This window comes from Ranitomeya imitator, chromosome 3, assembly GCF_032444005.1.
Source record: "Ranitomeya imitator isolate aRanImi1 chromosome 3, aRanImi1.pri, whole genome shotgun sequence".
NCBI lineage: Eukaryota > Metazoa > Chordata > Amphibia > Anura > Dendrobatidae > Ranitomeya > Ranitomeya imitator.
Genome location: NC_091284.1, coordinates 530546546 through 530567513, shown reverse-complemented (window position 1 = coordinate 530567513; position 20968 = coordinate 530546546). Strand labels below are relative to the sequence as shown.

Sequence of the window (20968 nt, the reverse complement as noted above, 5' to 3'; positions counted from 1 at the left end):
TAGACCCCTCAAACTGACTTCAAATGTGAGGTGGTCCCTAAAAAAAATGGTTTTGTAAATTTTGCTGTAAAAATAAGAAATTGCTGGTCAAATTTTAACCCTTATAACTCCATAATAATTTTTTTTTTTTTCCCAAAATTGTGCTGATGTAAAGTAGACATATGGGAAATGTTATTTATTGACCATTTTGTGTGACATATCTCTTTGATGTAAGGGAATAAAAATTCAAATGTTGAAAATTGCGAAATTTTCAAAATTTTCGCCATATTTCCGTTTTTTTAATAAATAAAAGCAAGTAATATCAAAAAAATTTTACCACTGACATGAAGTACAATATGTCACGAAAAAACAATCTCAGAATCACCGGGATCCGTTGAAGCGTTCCAGAGTTATAACCTCATAAAGTGACAGTGGTCAGAATTGTAAAAATTGGCTCGGTCATTAAGTACCAAATTGGCTCTGTCACTAAGGGGTTAATCTCCATGGTGAAGAGAAACCCGTTCACAACAGCCAACCAAGTGAACAACACTCTCCAGGAGGTCGGCGTATCAATATCCAAATCTACCATAAAGAGAAGACTGCATGAAAGTAAATACAGAGGGTTCACTGCACGGTGCAGCCACTCATAAGCATCAAGAATAAAAAGGCTAGACTGGACTTTCCTAAAAAACATCTAAAAAGCCAGCACAGTTCTGGAAGAACATTCTTTGGACAGATGAAACCAAGATCAACCTCTACCAGAATGATGGAAAGGGAAAAGTATGGCAAAGGCGTGGTCCAGCTCATAATCCAAAGCATACCACATCATCTGTAAAACACGACGGAGGCAGTGTGATGACTTGGGCATGCATGGCTGCCAGTGGCACTGGGTCACTAGTGATTATTGATGATGTGACACAGAACAGAAGCAGCCGAATGAATTCTGAGGTATTCAGAGACATACTGTGTGCTCAGATCCAGCCAAACTGATTGGTCAACAGATGGACAATGACCCAAAACATAAAGACAAAGCAACCCAGGAGTTTATTAAAGGGACTCTGTCACCTGAATTTGGCGGGACTGGTTTTGGGTCATATGGGCGGAGTTTTCAGGTGTTTGATTCACCCTTTCCTTACCCACTGGCTGCATGCTGGCTGCAATATTGGATTGAAGTTCATTCTCTGTCCTCCATAGTACACGCCTGCGCAAAGCAATCTTACCTTGCACAGGTGTGTACTATGGAGGACAGAGAATGAACTTCAATCCAATATTGCAGCCAGCGGGTAAGGAAAGGGTGAATCAAACACCCGAAAACTCCGCCCATATGACCCAAAACCAGTCCCGCCAAATTCAGGTGACAGGTTCCCTTTAAAGCAAAGAAGTGGAATATTCTTGAATGGCCAGGTCAGTCACCTGATCTCAACCCAATTGTGCATGCATTTCACTTGTTAAAGACTAAACTTCAGACAGAAAGGCCCACAAACAAACAGCAACTGAAAACCACCGCAGGGAAGCCCTGGCAGAGCATCAAAAAGGAGGAAACACAGCGTCTGGTGATGTCCATGAGTTGAAGACTTCAGGCAGTCATTGCCAAAAAAGGGTTTTCAACCAAGTTCTAAAAATGAACATTTTATTTAAAATTATTGAATCTGTCCAATTACTTTTGGTCCCTTTAAAAACAGGGTGACACATGTTAAGGAGCTGAAACTCCTAAACCCTTCATCCAATTTTAATGTGGATACCCTCAAATGAAAGCTGAAAGTCTGAACTTCAACTGCACCGGAATTGTTTTGTTTAAAATTCATTGTGGTAATGTCTGTAACCAAAATTAGAAAAATGATGTCTCTGTCCAAATATATATGGACCTAACTGTATGTATCAGCTATATTTTGTGATTATATTACTTTTTTTATACTTTATATTACTTTCATTAAAATAAGTTTTTACGGTGTCTTTTTTGCACTTTTTATTTGGGAGGATTTATATATTTATTGGTGCTTGACATAAAATTTTGCATACAAGTGGTTACTTATCTGATTAATTAACTGTATACTATATACAGAGGTCCTGTGTATAATGTCACCGGTGATCACTGGATTACCTCTACACAGACACTGCATACTAAGTACAGATCTCCTGTGAATACTGGCACTTAGGGTATGTGCACACAGATTCTCTGCGGCTCCGCAGCGTTTTATGAAGTGCAGAAACGCTGCAGATCCGCAATTGATTTACAGTACAATGTAAATCAATGAGAAAAAAAAATGCTGTGCACACTGCAGAAAATCCGCCGCAGAAATGCTGCGGTTTAAAAGTAGCATGTCACTTGTTTTTTGTGAATCTGCAGCGTTTTTGTACCCATTCCATTATAGAAAACCGCAGGGGTAAAAACCGCAGCAAATCCGCAAGAAAACCGCAGCAAAAACGCACAAAAAAACGCTGCGGAACCGCACAAAAAACGCGACAAATCCGCAGGTGCGTTTTCTGCCAGGAGAGGCAGAATCCGCACCAGAAATTCCTAAGCCTAATCTGCAACGTGTGCACATGGCCTTATGGTGATGGTATTGTGGTGTTTTTTTTTTCTTCCTAACTGAAGGGTAAATTGACTAGAGCAATAGATGCTTGACAGGTTATAGTTTCACACAGCAACTATTTCTCTGGAATAATCTGGTTCGGGTATATGATGACCGGGGGCCACAGTGTCTGAACAGCCCAGGGCCCTGGATACCCTTAAGCCACCCGAGTGCACTTCATAACGGGGACGTCCCTATCGCGATACCTCCAGTCACACTCTATGGTCACACTGTACAGTGACACCTTATAGAATGCTCCATCCCAGATAGGAAAAGGAAGCGACGTCACGAGAATCCTCCCTGACGTAACACGTTCAAGTTCGAGTCCGGCCGCTCTCAGTGTCAGACTCACTAACGTGCGAGCGCTCTGAGCACTGTGCGGTGTGTTGTGCTTTTACTTCCGTTCTTAGTGACGCAGCCTGGCCCCTGGAAGCTGATTGGTCGAGACGTGGAAAGAAGCACACATGCTCCTCCTCCGGGTTTCACGCCCCTTAGACGGTGTTCGGCGCAGTAAGCGAGCACTCTGCTAGGTGAGTTCGAGGCCGCTGTGTGCAGGTGTTGGTGCGGGGAGAGGGCGCTCTCCTTCCTGCCCGGGGCAGTGCGGCCCGCTGATTTGCTGCAGTTTCCGCCTCCATGGCTGTGGAGTGTAATCTCCGAGGTTTCCCGGTGTAGCCGGTGAGTTGTCCGGCTTGTGCTGCCTCTGCTGCGTGGGTACAGGGCGATAGTCGCCTCGGTGACGTCCTGTGCGGCCCGGCTGCCCCTCTCCTCAGAGTGTCCTTCTGGGCGCCCACGTGTGTGCAGTACACAGGAGAGGCAGGCGTGCGGGGAAGGGGTGGTGTCTGGCTGAGGAGCGGGGCGCTGTGATTTCCCGGCGGTGGGCGCACTACACGTGCAGGGCTGGCACTGCCGGGCCGTGGGTGGCAGACAGCGGGCACGGAGTCTGGGCCTGGTGGCTATAAATAGACCGGAGCTATTCCTATACATAGCCTGGTATAGTCCTCCGTGTATATGGAGGCAGCGGGGTGACCTCAGGCACGTGGCTGCGGGCAGAACGTGAGCCCCTCATGGTGACCTGCCACACTAACCAGCTGTGGGGGATGGCCTGGCCTAATGGAGGGGCACACAATGGCTCAGCTGCTCTCACCAGCTCCAATGCCTGCAGGGTTAGTGTGGTCTGCAGTGTGACCAGAGGTACCTCATCAAGGTCACCCACACTGGCACTAATGGCGGGCTCAAAGGTCACCGGCCTGCTGTGCCACCTGCACACTATGTAGTACAGTATGTGACATTGGAGTGCAGTGTGCCATCCTCCGTGGCCATCTACAGGTGCCACTAGCATGGCAGTGCATTGGAGGGCAGTGTGCCATCCTCCGTGGCCATCTACAGGTGCCACTAGCATGGCAGTGCATTGGAGGGCAGTGTGCCATCCTCCGTGGCCATCTACAGGTGCCACTAGCATGGCAGTGCATTGGAGGGCAGTGTGCCATCCTCCGTGGCCATCTACAGATGCCACTAGCATGGCAGTGCATTGGAGGGCAGTGTGCCATCCTCTGTGGCCATCTACAGGTGCCACTAGCATGGCAGTGCATTGGAGGGCAGTGTGCCATCCTCCGTGGCCATCTACAGGTGCCGCTAACATGGCAGTGCATTGGAGGGCAGTGTGCCATCTACAGGTTCCACTATAACTTATAATTACAGCTGGTTTTGGGTGACTTTTGATGAGGGGCCCTTTACAATCTGTGCCCACTGACAGCACCACGGCTTATACTGAGGAGCCCCCTAATTGTCAGTGAGAACGGCCTATAGTTTGCACAATTCTTATTCTAGCTGCCATAACATGGTTTATTAACAATTAACTTTTTATTTCTAATTTAAACATGGGTTACTTTTAATTTTTTGGCGGGGCCCAGGCATCACCTTGGCCTGTGTGGCAGGGCCTAGTAGAAACAGTTTGAGACCCTGCTACTGTAGTCACACGTGGTTATGTTTCTAAAAGATATAAATAATAGTCTGTGCAGAGGGATTTATCAGCATGCACTTTATCATTTTATATTAGATTGTTACAAGGTCCTGACAAATGGATCTGATCACTATTTCGGACTTGTTTGCGCTATTTTTACTCTCCATATGAACAACGGATACTTTTGGGCTCAGTAATAGTAGAATACCCAATTTGAATGATCTGTGTGGGGGAAAAATGGCAAAAATTGCAGCATTATCCATTAGACTGTCTCATGGCCAAGGATTAGAGTTATGGAGTATAATTTGTTTTCCAGTGACTATAGCATAAGCTGGCTGGTTAGTGTGCATAAACCTTTATTGCTGTAGGTGAAGTGCTCATGCATGTAGTGATTTTAGGCTGTGTTCACTTATGCATTGCACAGTTCTGTCTTGGCTAACAAGGGCGAGGAGAGGCCCGCTGGAGAACACAAAGGACTAGTCGGCCAAGGCAGTCCCCAGCTGGCTTGTCAAAGCATGTTTACTATGAAACACTATGTAAAACATGACTGGCTACAATTGTGGTCTGGACAGGTTCCCTTAGACCACGTGCACACTGAGTATTTGGTCAGTATTTTACATCAGTATTTGTAAGCCACAATCAGAGAAAAAGTATATTAGAAACGCATCACCACGTCTGCACACCGACCGCCATCTTACTTCTGCCGATCTTAGCATAGGGAGAGGTTGCTGCAGCTTCATCAGAAGAAGGTATATAGTTAGGGAGGGAAGATTAACCCCGAAACTGCTTGTGCTGTAGCGATTTCCACTGTCCAACACCACTTTTTCTTTGCAGGGACAGTGGAGTTTATATTTTTGTGCATCAGCTCTGTAGCTTATTAGGCTGCCCTATAAGGCTCCCTGATAGCTGCATTGCTGTTTGTACGCCGCTGTGCAAACCAACTGCTTTTTTTTTAAAAGCAAACATCCTGTTGCTCCTTTCTGCACAGTTCTCTTGTTTCTTTGTCCACACTTCTGTGAGCAGCAATCCTTTTTATTGCTGCCATACTTGTCCTGAGATCATTGTAGGGAGATTGAAATTGTACTACAGTCCTTGTATTTTTTAATATATCTGCCATGCCACGTACATTGTGTAGTGTAATACACTGGGCCTGAGTTTTGATGCAGTCTCAACCCCCTTCCCCCCCCCCCCCAAAAAAAAAAGGGAGATTGAAATTGGCACTAAGTAGATCTACGTCACAGCTCCGTTAGTTTGTCGTACATCTTCCAGCCACATCCTGCCACTTACATTGTGTAGTGTAATACACTACGCCTGAGTTTTGTGGTAGTCTCCTCTCCCCCCGACCCCCCCCCCCCCCCCCCAAAAAAAAAAGGGAGATTTAAATTCTCCACAAGTTCATGTACACCTTCTACCTTGTTTCACAGTAAAATATAATGGTTATTTTGGTTAGATTTTTCCAAAAATGAGGAAGTCTGGTGGAAGAGGCCGTGGGCGGGCGTTGCCAGCTGATACTGATGGTGGTGTTGGTGGTGGTGGAGCATCTGGTGGTGGTGGGGAAAAGCAAAATAGCACCAAAGGCTGGAGGTGTTGAGCCAGCGTCATCGTCTGGCTATACAAGGCCTCGAAGGCTCCCTCATCTGCGAGTAGGAAAACTGCTTTTAAAGCTGGAGCAGCAGGAACAAGTTTTGGCTTTCCTTGCTGACTCAGCCTCTAGCTCTTTCGCCTCCTCTTCAGAAGGTTCGAAATCTAAAAGCAGCGAGTTGTCAGTGGATGCTCCCGGTCAGGAACAAGTCGCTTCCTTGTGTCCTTCACCCAAACCAAAAGTGAAGGATGCGTCAGGCAAAACTGTTTACTCCATGGAGCTCTTTACACATACCGTGCCTGGGTTAGAGAGGGAAATTGTTAAAAGCCCATTACAAGATGAATCGGACATGGAGTGCACAGCCACAGCTAGATCTCTATATTGCCCTTGCAGTATACTGAGCCAGAATCTGACCCTGATGAGACTATGGTGCCCCGTCACGAACGCTATAGCACCTTACAAGGTGACATAGAGGAAGGTGCATATGACATTGAAGAGGAGGTGATAGATGACCCAGTTGTTGACCCAGATTGGCAGCCATTGGGGGAAGAGGGTGCCGCTGCCAGTAGCTCAGAAGCGGAGGAGGATGATCCGCAGCAGCCATCTACATCGCAACAGCTTTCATCTGGCAGGCCCGTATCTGGCCAAAAATGTTTGTCAAATCCAAAAACAGTTTTAGGACACAGTGGCCATCCGGTGAAAGTAGCACAGCGTGCAATGCCTGAAAAGGTATTCCATAGTAGGAAGAGTGCAGTGTGGGCATTTTTTAACCAAGATCCGAATGATCAGTGCAAAGTTATCTGTAAGAAGTGCTCAAAGACCTTTAGCAGAGGGAAGAATCTCCAAAGTTTATATACAACGTGCATGCGTAGACATTTAACCAGCATGCACTTGCAAGCCTGGACTAACTACCGAACGTCCAGTACCGTTGGTGCACCTGCTCAGAATGAAGGTAGTCAGCAATGCTACATTGTTTCCCTCACAGTAAGCCCACCGGTTAGGACACCACCAGCAGCAAATGTGGAGGTATCGTCGCAAGGCCAAAGCAGTCAGGGAATCACAAGGTTCTTGGTAGGAAACACTGTAGGTAGGCCAACATCAAGAATACCATCACCAACCCTCTCTGAATCTGCCATGTCCACCACCCCCAGCGCTAGTTCCACCATATGCAGCTCTCCAGTCCAGCTCACTCTACAAGAGACTCTCGCTAGGAAAAGAAACTACTCCTCCTGTCATCCGCGTACACAGGGTTTGAACGCCCACATTGCTAGACTAATATGGTTGGAGATGATGCCCTACCGGTTGGTTGAAAGCTAAGCTTTCAAAGCCCTGATGGCCTACGCAGTACCACGCTATGACCTACCCAGTCGACACTTCTTTGCGAGAAAAGCCATCCCTGCCCTCCACCAGCATGTCAAAGACCGCATTGTCCATGCACTGAGGCAATCAGTCAGTAGAAAGGTGCACCTCACAACAGATGCATGGACCAGTAAACATCTTAGTCCAATTAGAAAGAACACATTCAAGGTATCATAAGCACAGAAGGCCAGCCATAATTAGAAAGGCATCACGAATGTAAAGTTCAAAGATAATCAATTTTATTGGTATCAAAAATGATTAAAAAAATCTCAAGCACATATATACAGACCAATTATATCGTTAGAAAGTACCTCCGATCAAATAAACAGGTCACATGTGAGCATCTCCTATGCATCTAAAGACATCAATCTTTCGGCCGACCACCAAGTGGTAAGTTGCCATAACACAGCATAATGATAGTGGAAAGAATGTATGAGGAGATCTAAAAGCCACAATGCAAAATGCTATGTGTGTACATATCCTTTAAACACACCAGGAGGTCAGTGGAATAGATATGGCTAAACATATAATACCGAGGACAACACCTACGCAGCGGTATAATGTGCCAAGTAAAAGCTACCACTTATTGCAAACCTATAGTTGGCGGATGCTATATAGCTATAAAAGGAAAGAAACCTCAAAACATAATTACCCCAGGAGAAGCACACAGGAGCCTGCGCAAACGCGGAAATAGTTAAACAGCAATGCAACCAGTAACACCGTGAGACCGTGCAAAGTATTGTGTGTGCCACATTAATAAAAACTGATTGCCCAATAAAAAATGCCGGGCTAAACATACTAATACAAATTGGCTGAATGTGTTTGTATGCAGCAAAGTTTGACGCACATCAAGGAGCAGGCGTCTGCAGCCGAGGAGGAGGGAAGCCTTGATGACGGTCAGCCATTGTCTGGTCAGGGAACTCTCCTGGACGAGGTGGCGGACGAAGAAGAGGATGATGGGGATGAATATTTATGGGAGGAGGATGCTTCTCGGGGCAACAGAAACTGGTGGCGTTGCAAGGTCAGGTACAGGGTTTTTGCGGGCCACAAGTGAAGTTGATTTGCAAGAAAGTGCTCCTCAACCCAGCACAAGCAGTGAATTGACACCTGGAACATTGGCCCACATGGCAGAGTATGCCTTGCGTATCCTATTAAGGGACCCCCGCATTTTCAAAATGATGACCGATGACGACTACTGGTTGGCCTGGATCCACGATACAAAGAAAAATTACAAAATATCATGCCACATGAGAACCTGGAGCAAATATTGGCTACCAAACAAGTAACTCTTGTAGACCGTTTGGTTCAGGCATTCCCAGCACACAGAGGCGGTGATGGTTCTCACATGAGCTGTAGGGGGCAACATGGCAGAGGTGTTAGAGGTGCACAAACCTGAAGTGGCGGTGGACAGAGGGGTTTTATGACCAGGTTGTGGAGTGATTTCGCAATGACCACAGACACGACAGGTACTGCTGCATCAATTCAAAGTGACAGGCGACAGCATTTGTCCAGTATGGTTACCAACTATTTTTCCTCCCTTATTGATGTTCTCACTCACAGGTCATTCCCCTTTGGTTACTGGGCATCTAAAAGAGACACCTGGCCAGAATTGGCAGAATATGCATTACAGGAGCTCGCTTGCCCAGCTGCTAGTGTGCTATCAGAAAGTCTTCAGTACTGCTGGTTCAATACTGACCGAAAAAAAGGACACGTCTGGTTACCTGAAATGTTGATGATCTAATCTTCATTAAAATGAACCAATCATGGATTTCAAATTATTTTGCCCCACCTTCCCCTGCTGACACGTAGCTTGCCTGAAAAATGTCTTGCTCTTGGCCTCCTCTTACTGACTTCTCCAATTCCAGCTGCTGAATGTCCACCATAGGCCATTTTTATACCTCCCTAAATGAGCTGATTCCCCCCACAGGGCCGTGGTCACCACTTGGCGCAAGCACCCGTACGAGTGCCGTTTGCCTGGACAGGTGGGTGCGCCCACTCTTGGGCGACGGCACTGGCACAGGGTCCCTCATAGTACAATGAAGTGTCTCTGATGGTGGTGGTGCACAACCAACGTCAGACACACCGTCGTAATATGAGGGGCCCTGTGCCAGTACCACCACCCACGAGCGAGTGTCCGCCTCCCCCCTCCCCCCCAAGCTCGAACAGTGCTCTACCACTTGCAAAACTTACCTCTCCCTGCTCCATCACGGTGTAGTCTGTGCTGTTAAATCCTTCAATGGCACTGCCAATACAAATTTGTTGAAATGATAGATGATGGTAAAAATATACAGGGGCCCTGGCCTCCATTTAGACCAGTTAATACTTTAGCGCCAACTACCACTGTCTGCTACTCAGCAGAGGAGCCCACCCCTGTACCTAGCTATGCCACCAGTTTATTTATGAACATTTTTTTTTTGGCTGACATTTAGCCCACTTTATTATTTTGGCCTACTAATAGTGTCAGCCACTTATTACAGTTGTCCTCCACTGAACAAAGCAATGCCGCCTGTGTACTCCTATTACCAATTTTGAACTGCATTTAGCCCACATACTTACTAGGGCCTAGTGACTGTGTGAGCCTCTCATAACAGTTGTCCTCCGCTGAACAAAGCTATGCCGCCTGTGTACTCCTATTGCCAATTGTGAACTGCATTTAACCTACTTTATTTTAGGCCTACTAAGGCTACGTTTACATTTGCGTTGTGCGGTGCTGCGTCGGCGACGCAACGCACAACGCAAACCAAAACGCAAGCAAAACGCATTGTTTTGTGACGCATGCGTCCTTTTTTTGGCATGATTATGGACGCAAAAAAATGCAACTTGCTGCGTCCTCTGCGCTCTGACGCGTGCGCCAAAAAACCGCATGCGTCACAAAACGCAATGCAACGCATGTCCATGCGCCCCCATGTTAAATATAGGGGCGCATGACGCATGCGTCGCCGCGGCTGCGCCCGACGCAGCCCGGCAGAACGCAAATGTGAACGTAGCCCAAGTCTGTCTGAGCCACTTATTACAGTTGTCCTCCACTGAACAAAGCAATGCCGCCTGTGTACTCCTGTTAGCAATTTTGAACTGCATTTATCCCACTTACTTATTTGGGCCTACTAACTGTGTCAGCCACTCCTTACAGTTGTCCTCCGCTGAACAAAGCTATGCCGCCTGTTACCAATTTTGAACTGGATTTAGCCTACTTACTTATTTGGGCCTACTAACTGTGTCAGCCACTCCTTACAGTTGTCCTCCGCTGAACAAAGCTATGCCGCCTGTTACCAATTTTGAACTGCATTTAGCCTACTTTATTATTTGGGCCTATATCTGTGTTTCCTCCTCATCCTGCCCATTGCCCAGCCACTGCTAGATGAGTCTGCTGGTACATTGACCCAGACCACTACATTCCCCTGGCACTCTACACAGCCAGAATCTGACCCTGCTGAAAGTCAGGTTCCTCTTCCCGCATACCATACCACCTTATACGGGGACAAAGAGGAAGGTGCAGATGAAAGTGCAGGTTCCTTCATCAGGTGGGGGGGGGGGGGGGGCATACTCGTTGGCACTGGCACAGGGCCCCTCATAGTACGCAAAAGTGTCTGGCAGTGGGAGGCGCCACCCGCCGTCAAACACGCCGCCGTACTATGAGGGGCCCTGTGCCAGTGCCAACTAGTGGGCCCCCCTGCTTGCTCAGGATCACAGCACTTGAAAAGTTGAAATACTTACCTCTCCCTGCTCCACCGCCGTGATGTATTCTGTGTTTCCTGGGCCCACGAAAATCTTGAGCCAGCCCTACCCCTCCCCCCCCCACAACTTTAGCCAAATGACCCCCTGTTTTCAATGCCTAACTACTATTATGAAGTAAATTAAGATTGACAAGCTTAAGAAATACGAATTGATGTTATTGGCATTAAAATGGGCACTGTAGGTGTTTTCCTGTCCTCCACTCACTGCCGACTTTGATTCCCCATTGTCTTGCATTGGATTTCGTGTTTCGGCCAACCCCTGACTTTTCGCAATAATCGGCCGATTTCACCCAACCCGACTTTTGAAAAAGTCGGGTTTCGCGAAACCCGACTCGATCCTAAAAAAGTAAGTCTATCAACTCCAGTGACAACACTATTGTCATTGGATCCTACATCTGCGGATAAGGAGCCTGCTGAAAACTCATGAAACTGCAGGAAATCCCATTGGTCACTTTGAAAATTGCAAAATTACTAATTTTGTTTAACCCCTTCCCGACCCATGACGCCACGTAGGCGTCATGAAAGTCGGTGCCAATCCGACCCATGACGCCTATGTGGCGTCATGGAAAGATCGCGTCCCTGCAGGCCGGGTGAAAGGGTTAACTCCCATTTCACCCGATCTGCAGGGACAGGGGGAGTGGTAGTTTAGCCCAGGGGGGGTGGCTTCACCCCCTCGTGGCTACGATCGCTCTGATTGGCAGTTTCACTTTCAACAGCCAATCAGAGCGATTTGTAATATTTCACCTATTATAACTGGTGAAATATTACAATCCAGCCATGGCCGATGCTGAAATATCATCGGCCATGGCTGGAAATACTAATGTGCCCCCACCCCACCCCACCGATCGCCCCCCCCCCCAGCCCCCCGATCTGGCCGGTACACTGCTCCGGCTCCCCTCCGTCCAGTGCTCCGCTCCCCCCGTGCTCTTGTCCGCTCCCCCCGTGCTCCAATCACCCCCCCCTGCACTCCGATCCACACCCCCCGGTGCTCCGTTCCACCCCCCCGTGCTCCATTCCAGCCCCCCCGTGCTCCGTTCCACGCCCCCCGTGCTCCGTTCCACCCCTCCCGCGCTGCGATTTCCCCCCCCCCCCCCCCGTGCTCCGATTCCCCCCCCCCGTGCTCCCCCCCCCCCCTACCCCATCATACTTACCGATCCAGCCGGGGCACCGTCCGTCTTCTCCCTGGGCGCCGCCATCTTCCAAAATGGCGGGCGCATGCGCAGTGCGCCCGCCGAATCTGCCAGCCGGCAGATTCGTTCCAAAGTGCATTTTGATCACTGAGATTATATCTCAGTGATCAAAATAAAAAAAATAATAAACGACCCCCCCCCCCCCTTTGTCACCCCCATAGGTAGGGACAATAAAAAAAATAAAGAAATTTTTTTTTTTCCACTAATGTTAGAATAGGGTTAGGGCTAGGGGTAGGGTTAGGGTTTCGGTATGTGCACACGTATTCTGGTCCTCTGCGGATTTGATAAATCCGCAGTGCTAAACCGCTGCGGATTTATGGCGGATTTACCGCGTTTTTTTCTGCGCATTTCACTGCGGTTTTACAACTGCGATTTCTATTGGAGCAGTTGTAAAACCGCTGCGGAATCCGCACAAAGAAGTGACATGCTGCGGAATGTAAACCGCTGCGTTTCCGTGCAGTTTTTCCGCAGCATGTGTACAGCGATTTTTGTTTCCCGTAGGTTTACATTGAACTGTAAACTCATGGGAAACTGCTGCGGATCCGCAGCGGTTTCCGCAGCGTGTGCACATACCTTTAGAATTAGGCTATGTGCACACTGTGCGGATTTGGCTGCGGATTGGCCGCTGCGGATTCGCAGCAGTGTTCCATCAGGTTTACAGTACCATGTAAACATATGAAAAACCAAATCCGCTGTGCCCATGGTGCGGAAAATACCGCGCGGAAACGCTGCGTTGTATTTTCCGCAGCATGTCAATTCTTTGTGCGGATTCCGCAGCGTTTTACACCTGTTCCTCAATAGGAATCCGCAGGTGAAATCCGCAAAAAAAACACTGGAAATCCGCGGAAAATCCGCAGGTAAAACGCAGTGCCTTTTACCCGCGGATTTTTCAAAAATGGTGCGGAAATATCTCACACGAATCCGCAACGTGGGCACATAGCCTTAGGGTTAGGGTTGGAATTAGGGTTGTGGTTAGGGTTGTGATTAGGGTTATGGCTACAGTTGGGATTAGGGTTAGGTGTGTGTTTGGGTTAGTGTTGGAGTTAGAATTGAGGGGTTACCTCTGTTTAGGCACATCAGGGGTCTCCAAACGCAACATGGCGCCACCATTGATTCCAGCCAATCTCGTATTCAAAAAGTCAAATGGTGCTCCCTCACTTCCGAGCCCTGACGTGTGCACAAACAGTGGTTTACCCCCACATATGGGGTACCAGCATACTCAGGACAAACTGCGCAACAATTACTGGGGTCCAATTTCTCCTGTTACCCTTGTGAATCTAAAAAAATGCTTGCTAAAACATAATTTTTGAGGAAAGAAAAATGATTTTTTATTTTCACGGCTCTGCGTTGTAAACGTCTGTGAAGCACTTGGGGGTTCAAAGTGCTCACCACATATCTAGATAAGTTCCTTGGGGGGTCTAGTTTCTAAAATGGGGTCACTTGTGGGGGTTTCTACTGTTTAGGCACACCAGGGGCTCTGCAAACGCAACGTGACACCCGCAGACCATTCCATCAAAGTCTGCATTTCAAAAGTCACTACTTCCCTTCTGAGCCCCGACGTGTGCCCAAACAGTGGTTTACCCCCACTCATGGGGTATCAGCGTACTCAGGAGAAACTGGACAACAACTTTTGGGGTCCAATTTCTCCTGTAACCCTTGGGAAAATAAAAAATTCTGGGCTAAATAATTATTTTTGAGGAAAGAAAACGTATTTATTATTTTCACGGCTCTGCCTTATAAACTTCTATGAAGCACTTGGGGGTTCAAAGTGCTCACCACACATCTAGATAAATTCCTTTGGGGGTCTAGTTTCCAAAATGGGGTCACTTGTGGGGGGTTTCTACTGTTAAGCCACATCAGGGGCTCTGCAAACGCAACGTGACGCCCACAGAGCATTCCATCAAAGTCTGCATTTCAAAACGTCACTACTTCACTTCCGAGCCCCGGCATGTGCCCAAACAGTGATTTACCCCCACATATGGGGTATCAGCGTACTCAGGAGAAACTGGACAACAACTTTTGGGGTCAAATTTCTCCTGTTACCCTTGGGAAAATAAAAAATTGCAGGCTAAAAGTTCATTTTTGAGAAAATAATTTTTTTTTTTATTTTCATGGCTCTGCGTTATAAACTTCTGTGAAGCACTTGGGGGTTCAAAGTCCTCACCACACATCTAGATTAGTTCCTTTGGGGGTCTAGTTTCCAAAATGGTGTCATTTCTGGGGGATCTCCAATGTTTAGGCACACAGGGGCTCTCCAAACGTGACATGGTGTCCGCTAATGATTGGAGCTAATTTTCCATTTAAAAAGCCAAATGGCGTGCCTTCCCTTCCGAGCCCTGCCGTGCGCCCAAACAGTGGTTTACTCCCACATATGGGGTATCAGCGTACTCAGGACAAACTGGACAACAATATTTGGGGTCCAATTTCTCCTATTATCCTTGGCAAAATAGGAAATTCCAGGCTAAAAAATCATTTTTGAGGAAAGAAAAATTTATTTTTTATTTTCATGGCTCTGCGTTATAAACTTCTGTGAAGCACCTGGGGGTTTAAAGTGCTCAATATGCATCTAGATAAGTTCCTTGGGGCGTCTAGTTTCCAAAATGGGGTCACTTGTGGGGGAGCTCCAATGTTTAGGCACACAGGGGCTCTCCAAACGCGACATGGTGTCCGCTAACAATTGGAGCTAATTTTCCATTCAAAAAGTCAAATGGCGCGCCTTCCCTTCCGAGCCCTGCCGAGTGCCCAAACAGTGGTTTACCCCCACATATGAGGTATCGACGTACTCGGGAGAAATTGCCCAACAAATTTTATGATCCATTTTATCCTACTGCCCATGTGAAAATGAAAAAATTGAGGCGAAAATTTTTTTGTGAAAAAAAAGTACTTTTTCATTTTTACAGATCAATTTGTGAAGCACCTGAGGGTTTAAAGTGCTCACTAGGCATCTAAATAAGTTCCTTGGGGCGTCTAGTTTCCAAAATGGGGTCACTTGTGGGGGAGCGCCAATGTTTAGGCACACAGGAGCTATCCAAACGCGACATGGTGTCCGCTAACGATGGAAATAATTTTTCATTCAAAAAGTCAAATGGCGCTCCTTCCCTTCCGAGCCTTACCATGTGCCCAAACAGTGGTTTACCCCCACATGTGAGGTATTGGTGTACTCAGGAGAAATTGCCCAACACATTTTAGGATCCATTTTATCCTGTTGCCCATGTGAAAATGAAAAAATTGAGGCTAAAAGAATTTTTTTGTGAAAAAAAAGTACTTTTTCATTTTTACGGATCAATTTGTGAAGCACCTGGGGGTTCAAAGTGCTCACTATGCATCTAGATAAGTTCCTTGGGGCGTCTAGTTTCCAAAATGGGGTCACTTGTGGGGGAGCTCCAATTTTTAGGCACACAGGGGCTCTCCAAACGTGACATGGTGTCCGCTAAAGAGTGGAGCCAATTTTTGATTAAAAAAATCAAATGGTGCTCCTTCCCTTCCAAGCCCTGCCGTGCGCCCAAACAGTGGTTTACCCCCACATATGAGGTATCAGCGTACTCAGGACAAATTGTACAACAACTTTCGTGGTTCAGTTTCTCCTTTTACGATTGGGAAAATAACAAAATTGTTGCTAAAAGATAATTTTTGTGACTAAAAAGTTAAATGTTCATTTTTTCCTTCCATGTTGCTTCTGCTGCTGTGAAGCACCTGAAGGGTTAATAAACTTCTTGAATGTGGTTTTGAGTACCTTGAGGGGTGCAGTTTTTAGAATTGTGTCACTTTTGGGTATTTTCAGCCATATAGACCCCTCAAACTGACTTCAAATGTGAGGTGGTCCCTAAAAAAAATGGTTTTGTAAATTTCGTTGTAAAAATGACAAATCGCTGGTCAAATTTTAACCCTTATAACTTCCTAACAAAAAAAAATTTTGTTTCCAAAATTGTGCTGATGTAAAGTAAACATGTGGGAAATGTTATTTATTAACTATTTTGTGTCACATATCTCTCTGGTTTAACAGAATAAAAATTCAAAATGTGAAATTTTCAAAATTTTCGCCAAATTTCCGTTTTTATCACAAATAAACGCAGAATTTATTGACCTAAATTTACCACTAACATGAAGCCCAATATGTCACGAAAAAACAATCTCAGAACCGCTAGGATCCGTTGAAGCGTTCCTGAGTTATTACCTCATAAAGGGACACTGGTCAGAATTGCAAAAAACGGCAAGGTCTTTAAGGTCAAAATAGGCTGGGTCATGAAGGGGTTAAATAAGATAGTAATGTGAAAAAAATCTAAAAGAAAAAGCATTGTTTTTAAAAATTCATGCAAATTGTTTCTTTAGAGAGGAAGAGAGCTAGAACTCTGGTGCCACCTATTGGAAGGTAGCAATCCTTCAAGTCAATGTTGACCCTTTAACGAGCCTTGTCACATGACTTAGGATAATAGCCAAACCAGAATCTCAATTTGCAGACACTGTTTCGGGGTACTGCCCCTCGTCAGTGCAAAGTGGAGATCTGGTTTTGCTGTGTGAGAGGTGTCAGACTGTTATCCAAGAAGTATTTCTCCTTGCAGAGATCGACATGCTAAGCATGTCGAGATGAGGTGATTTAAAGCCGCAATGCTCCTCTGGGTAATATGCTAATTATACAAATTGTCTTTTCAGAGAGGAAGAGGGCTAGAACTCTAGTGCCACCTATTGGAAGGTAGCAATCCTACAAGTCATTGCTGACCCTCCGCATGGAGAAGCGATACTTCTTGGATAAGTCTGAAGCCTCTCACATACCCAAACCAGATCTCCGCTTTGCACTGACGAGGGGCAGTACCCCGAAACACAGTGTCTGCAAATTGAGATTCTGGTTTGGCTATTATCCTAAGTCATGTGACAAGGCTCGTTAAAGGGTCAACATTGACTTGTAGAATTGCTACCTCCAATAGGTGGCGCTAGAGTTCTAAAGGTACCTTCACACTGAGCGACGCTGCAGCGATACCGACAACGATGTGGATCGCTGCAGTGTCGCTGTTTGGTCGCTGGAGAGCTGTCACACAGACAGCTCTCCAGCGACCAACGATGCCGGTGACCAGGGTAAACATCGGGTTACTAAGCGCAGGGCCGCGCTTAGTAACCCGATGTCTACCCTGGTTACCAGCGTAAAAGTTAAAAAAAACAAACACTACATACTTACCTTCCGCTGTCTGTCCCCCGGCGTTCTGCTTCTCTGCGCTGTGTAAGCACAGCGGCCGGAAAGCACAGCGGTGACGTCACCGCTGTGCTTTCCGGCTGGCCGGCGCTCACAGCCAGTGCAGGAAAGCACAGTGCTGGGGACAGTGCTGGGGTAAGTATGTAGTGTTGTTTTTTTTTTACTTTTACGCTGGAAACCAGGGTAAACATCGGGTTACTAACCGCGGCCCTGCGCTTAGTAACCCGATGTTTACCCTGGTTACCAGTGAAGACAACGCTGAATCGGCGTCACACACGCCGATTCAGCGATGTCTGCAGGGAGTCCAGCGACGAAACAAAGTTCTGGACTTTCTGCAGCGACCAACGACATCACAGCAGGATCCTGATCGTTGCTGCCTGTCAAACTGCACGATATCGCTAGCCAGGACGCTGCAACGTCACGGATCGCTAGCGATATCGTTCAGTGTGAAGGTACCTTAACTCTCTTCCTCTCTGAAAAGACAATTTGCATAATTAGCATTATTAGAGGAGCATTGCGGCTTTAAGTCTCCTCATATCGACATGCTTAGCATGTCGATCTCCGCAAGGAGAAATGATGCCTCTTTAAAAATTCATGTAACACAAAAATCTGAATTAAACCATTTTTTGTTTTCTGATGGTTTCCCTTTGAGGGTATGTGCACACGTCAGGATTTCTTGCAGAAATATTCCTGACAAAAACTGGACATTTCTGCCAGAAATCCGCATGCGTTTTTACCGCGGTTTTACCGCGATTTTGATGCGTTTTTGGTGCGTTTTTTCCCAAATGCATAGAATTGCGGGAAAAACGCAGAAAATCTGCAAAAATAATGAACATGCTCATTTTTTTTACCGCAATGCGTTTTTTTCGCGGAAAAAAACGCATCCATGTGCACAAAACATGCAGAATGCATTCTAAATGATAGAATGCATAATGTATGCGTTTTTAATGAGTTTTTATAGCGTTTTTAGCGCGAAAAAACACGAAAAAAGCGCGAAAACCTGTACGTGTGCACATAGCCTTAAGCTTAACCTCTTTGAGAAATTTGTACAGTTTCTATTGAACCAATGCTCCGTTCTGTGTGATTTAAGTGTTTCTGCATCTTGGTTTGAGTGAGTGAATATGGTCACAGGACTTGAGCCCACGCAGATCAACATTAGTTAAAGGGAACATGGCACCTAATTCGTGCTTTTCAAACTGCGGTCAGCATGAATCCAAGCCGAGCTTAACCCCTTCAAGACCTTGCTCTTTGGTTTTCGTTTTCGTTTTTCGATCCCCTTATTCCCAGAGCCATAACTCTTTTTTTTTTTTTTATTTATTTATTTATTTATTTTTTTATTATTATTTTTCTGTCAATATGGGCATGTGAGGGCTTATTTTTTGCGGGACAAGTTGTACTTTTGTACAACATCATTGGTTTTAGCATGTCGTGTACTAAGAACCAGGAAAAAAATTCCAAGTGCGATGAAATTGCAAAAAAAAAAGTGCAATCCCACACTTGTTTTTTGTTTGGCTTTTTTGCTAGGTTCACTAAATGCTAAAACTGACCTGCCATTTTAATTCTCCATGTCATTACAAGTTCAAAATTGCGCAATTTTCCGATACCCATAGCGTCTTCATTTTTACTTGATCTGGGGCCAGGTGAGGGCTTATTTTTTTGCGTGCCGAGCTGATGTTTTTAATGATACCATTTTGGTGCAGATACGTTCTTTTGATTGCCCGTTATTACGTTTTAATGATGTGTCATGGCGACCAAAAAAAACGTAATTCTGGCGTTTCAAATTTTTTTTTCTTCCTACACAGTTTAGCGATCAGGTTAATCTATTTCTCTTATTGATCGGGCGATTCTGAACGCGGCGATACCAAATGTGTAGGTTTGATTTTTTTTTTTTTTTTTTTATTTTGAATGTGGCGAAAGGCAGGTGATTTAAACTTTTTTTATATATATTTTTTAAAACTTTTTTTTTTTTTTTTTTTACTTTTGCCATGCTTCATTAGCTTCCATGGGAGGCTAGAAGCTGGCACAACTCGATTGGCTCTGCTACATAGGAACGATCGTCAGAGGTGGCGCTCATAGCAATCCGGCATCAACAACCATAGAGGTCTCAGAGACCTCGGGTTGTCATGCCGATGCATCGCTGACCCCCGATCATGTGACGGGGGTCAGCGATGCGCTCATTTCTGGCTGGAAGCGGTAGTTAAATGCCGCTGTCAGCATTTGACAGCGGCTTTTAACTAGTTAATAGCGGCGGGTGAATCACGATTTCACCTGCCGCTATTGCGGGCACATGTCAGCTAGTAGTGAAAATTTTGCTGTTCTGTAAGTTTTTCAGTCCATTAGTGAGACAATAGGAACGGTATTGTTTTAGTGGCTGCATTGTATTTTTGCTACTTTTATAGTTTTACGCTTATGACTGCAGATGTAAATTTGTTTTGCTTGCTGTTCTGTTAGTCAGGAGGTTAGCAGGTTTATTAGCAGGCATCTGGCATAGCCTAGGTTTATTTGCAAAAGCCTGCCAGTGTTAATGTTCTTATCACAAGAGTGAAACCTTTGGTGCACATTTAAGTAGATCTGCTGTTCAGCCTTGGTATAGGAAGCATGAATTATGGAGTGGCCTGAGAGATCAGATATTGAAGCGCAAAGAGAGGAGCACAAGTTAAGAATTACATAATAGCTAAGACTAAAGGTTGAGTATTTGTAATAAGACTTATAGCTTTTTGCTTTGTTTCAGATTATGATCTAAATCTAATGGCAATATATCATTTTTTTTTTCTTTTATTATTCCTCTCCCACGGCTCAACCACCTGAAGCAGATGTCTGTACCACACTTTGTTTTGTTTTTTGTTTTTTTTACATTTAAACGGGCATTGGCAAAAAAAAATGCAGGTATCCTGGCTCTCCGCTTTGTAAGCGTAGGTTATTTCTCTTGTCTGTCTTTTATCCATATTAAGAAGTAATCTTTCTTTTACTAAGGGTGCCGAATACATATCCTATAATGTTTGGACGAAGGCACTTTTCTTGATTCTTCTATGCATGTTAAATCTTGGCAGAACTGAAGACTGTCTCTCTTGTGAGCGAAAGGATAAGTGTATAAAGGGTCTCTGGAAGTACAGTCAATCATTTAAATACACCTTCCCACCAGTTTTCCCTCAATCTCCACCCCCTCTTCTGACACCTCTGGCTTTATAGAGCCAGAGAAGGGTGGAGATAAGTGAAATACAGATGGGAAGGTGTAGGTACTGTAAAAGTTTGACCACACCATAATGCAACAAGCGCCTGTTCTTGGTTTGAGCAGTCATTCTTTTCTGACAGTCCTTTTAGGCTATGTGCACACGTTGCGGATTAGGCTTAGGTAATTCTGGTGCGGATTCTGCCTCTCTTGGCAGAAAACGCACCTGCGGATTTG

General features: G+C 45.8%; 1 protein-coding gene across 4 annotated transcripts in view; it reads left to right on the top strand.

The window, feature by feature from the left end:
• The window catches only part of AKAP1 (A-kinase anchoring protein 1), a 118105-nt gene that overhangs the window by 7960 nt on the left and 89177 nt on the right, over positions 1 to 20968 (top strand). The window contains exon 1 of one of the 4 annotated variants that reach the window (XM_069757792.1): positions 2855 to 3082. The exons of 1 other annotated variant lie outside the window; for it this stretch is intronic. Coding sequence is in view for 1 of the 3 variants with exons in the window: in XM_069757788.1 (XP_069613889.1) it covers positions 8344 to 8474 (131 nt within the window). In the remaining 2 variants the exon portion in view is untranslated. Of the gene's footprint in view, positions 1 to 2854; positions 3228 to 8290; positions 8475 to 20968 lie in introns of those variants that run through there. 2 more of the 4 variants (XM_069757791.1, XM_069757788.1) reach the window with 2 other exon arrangements.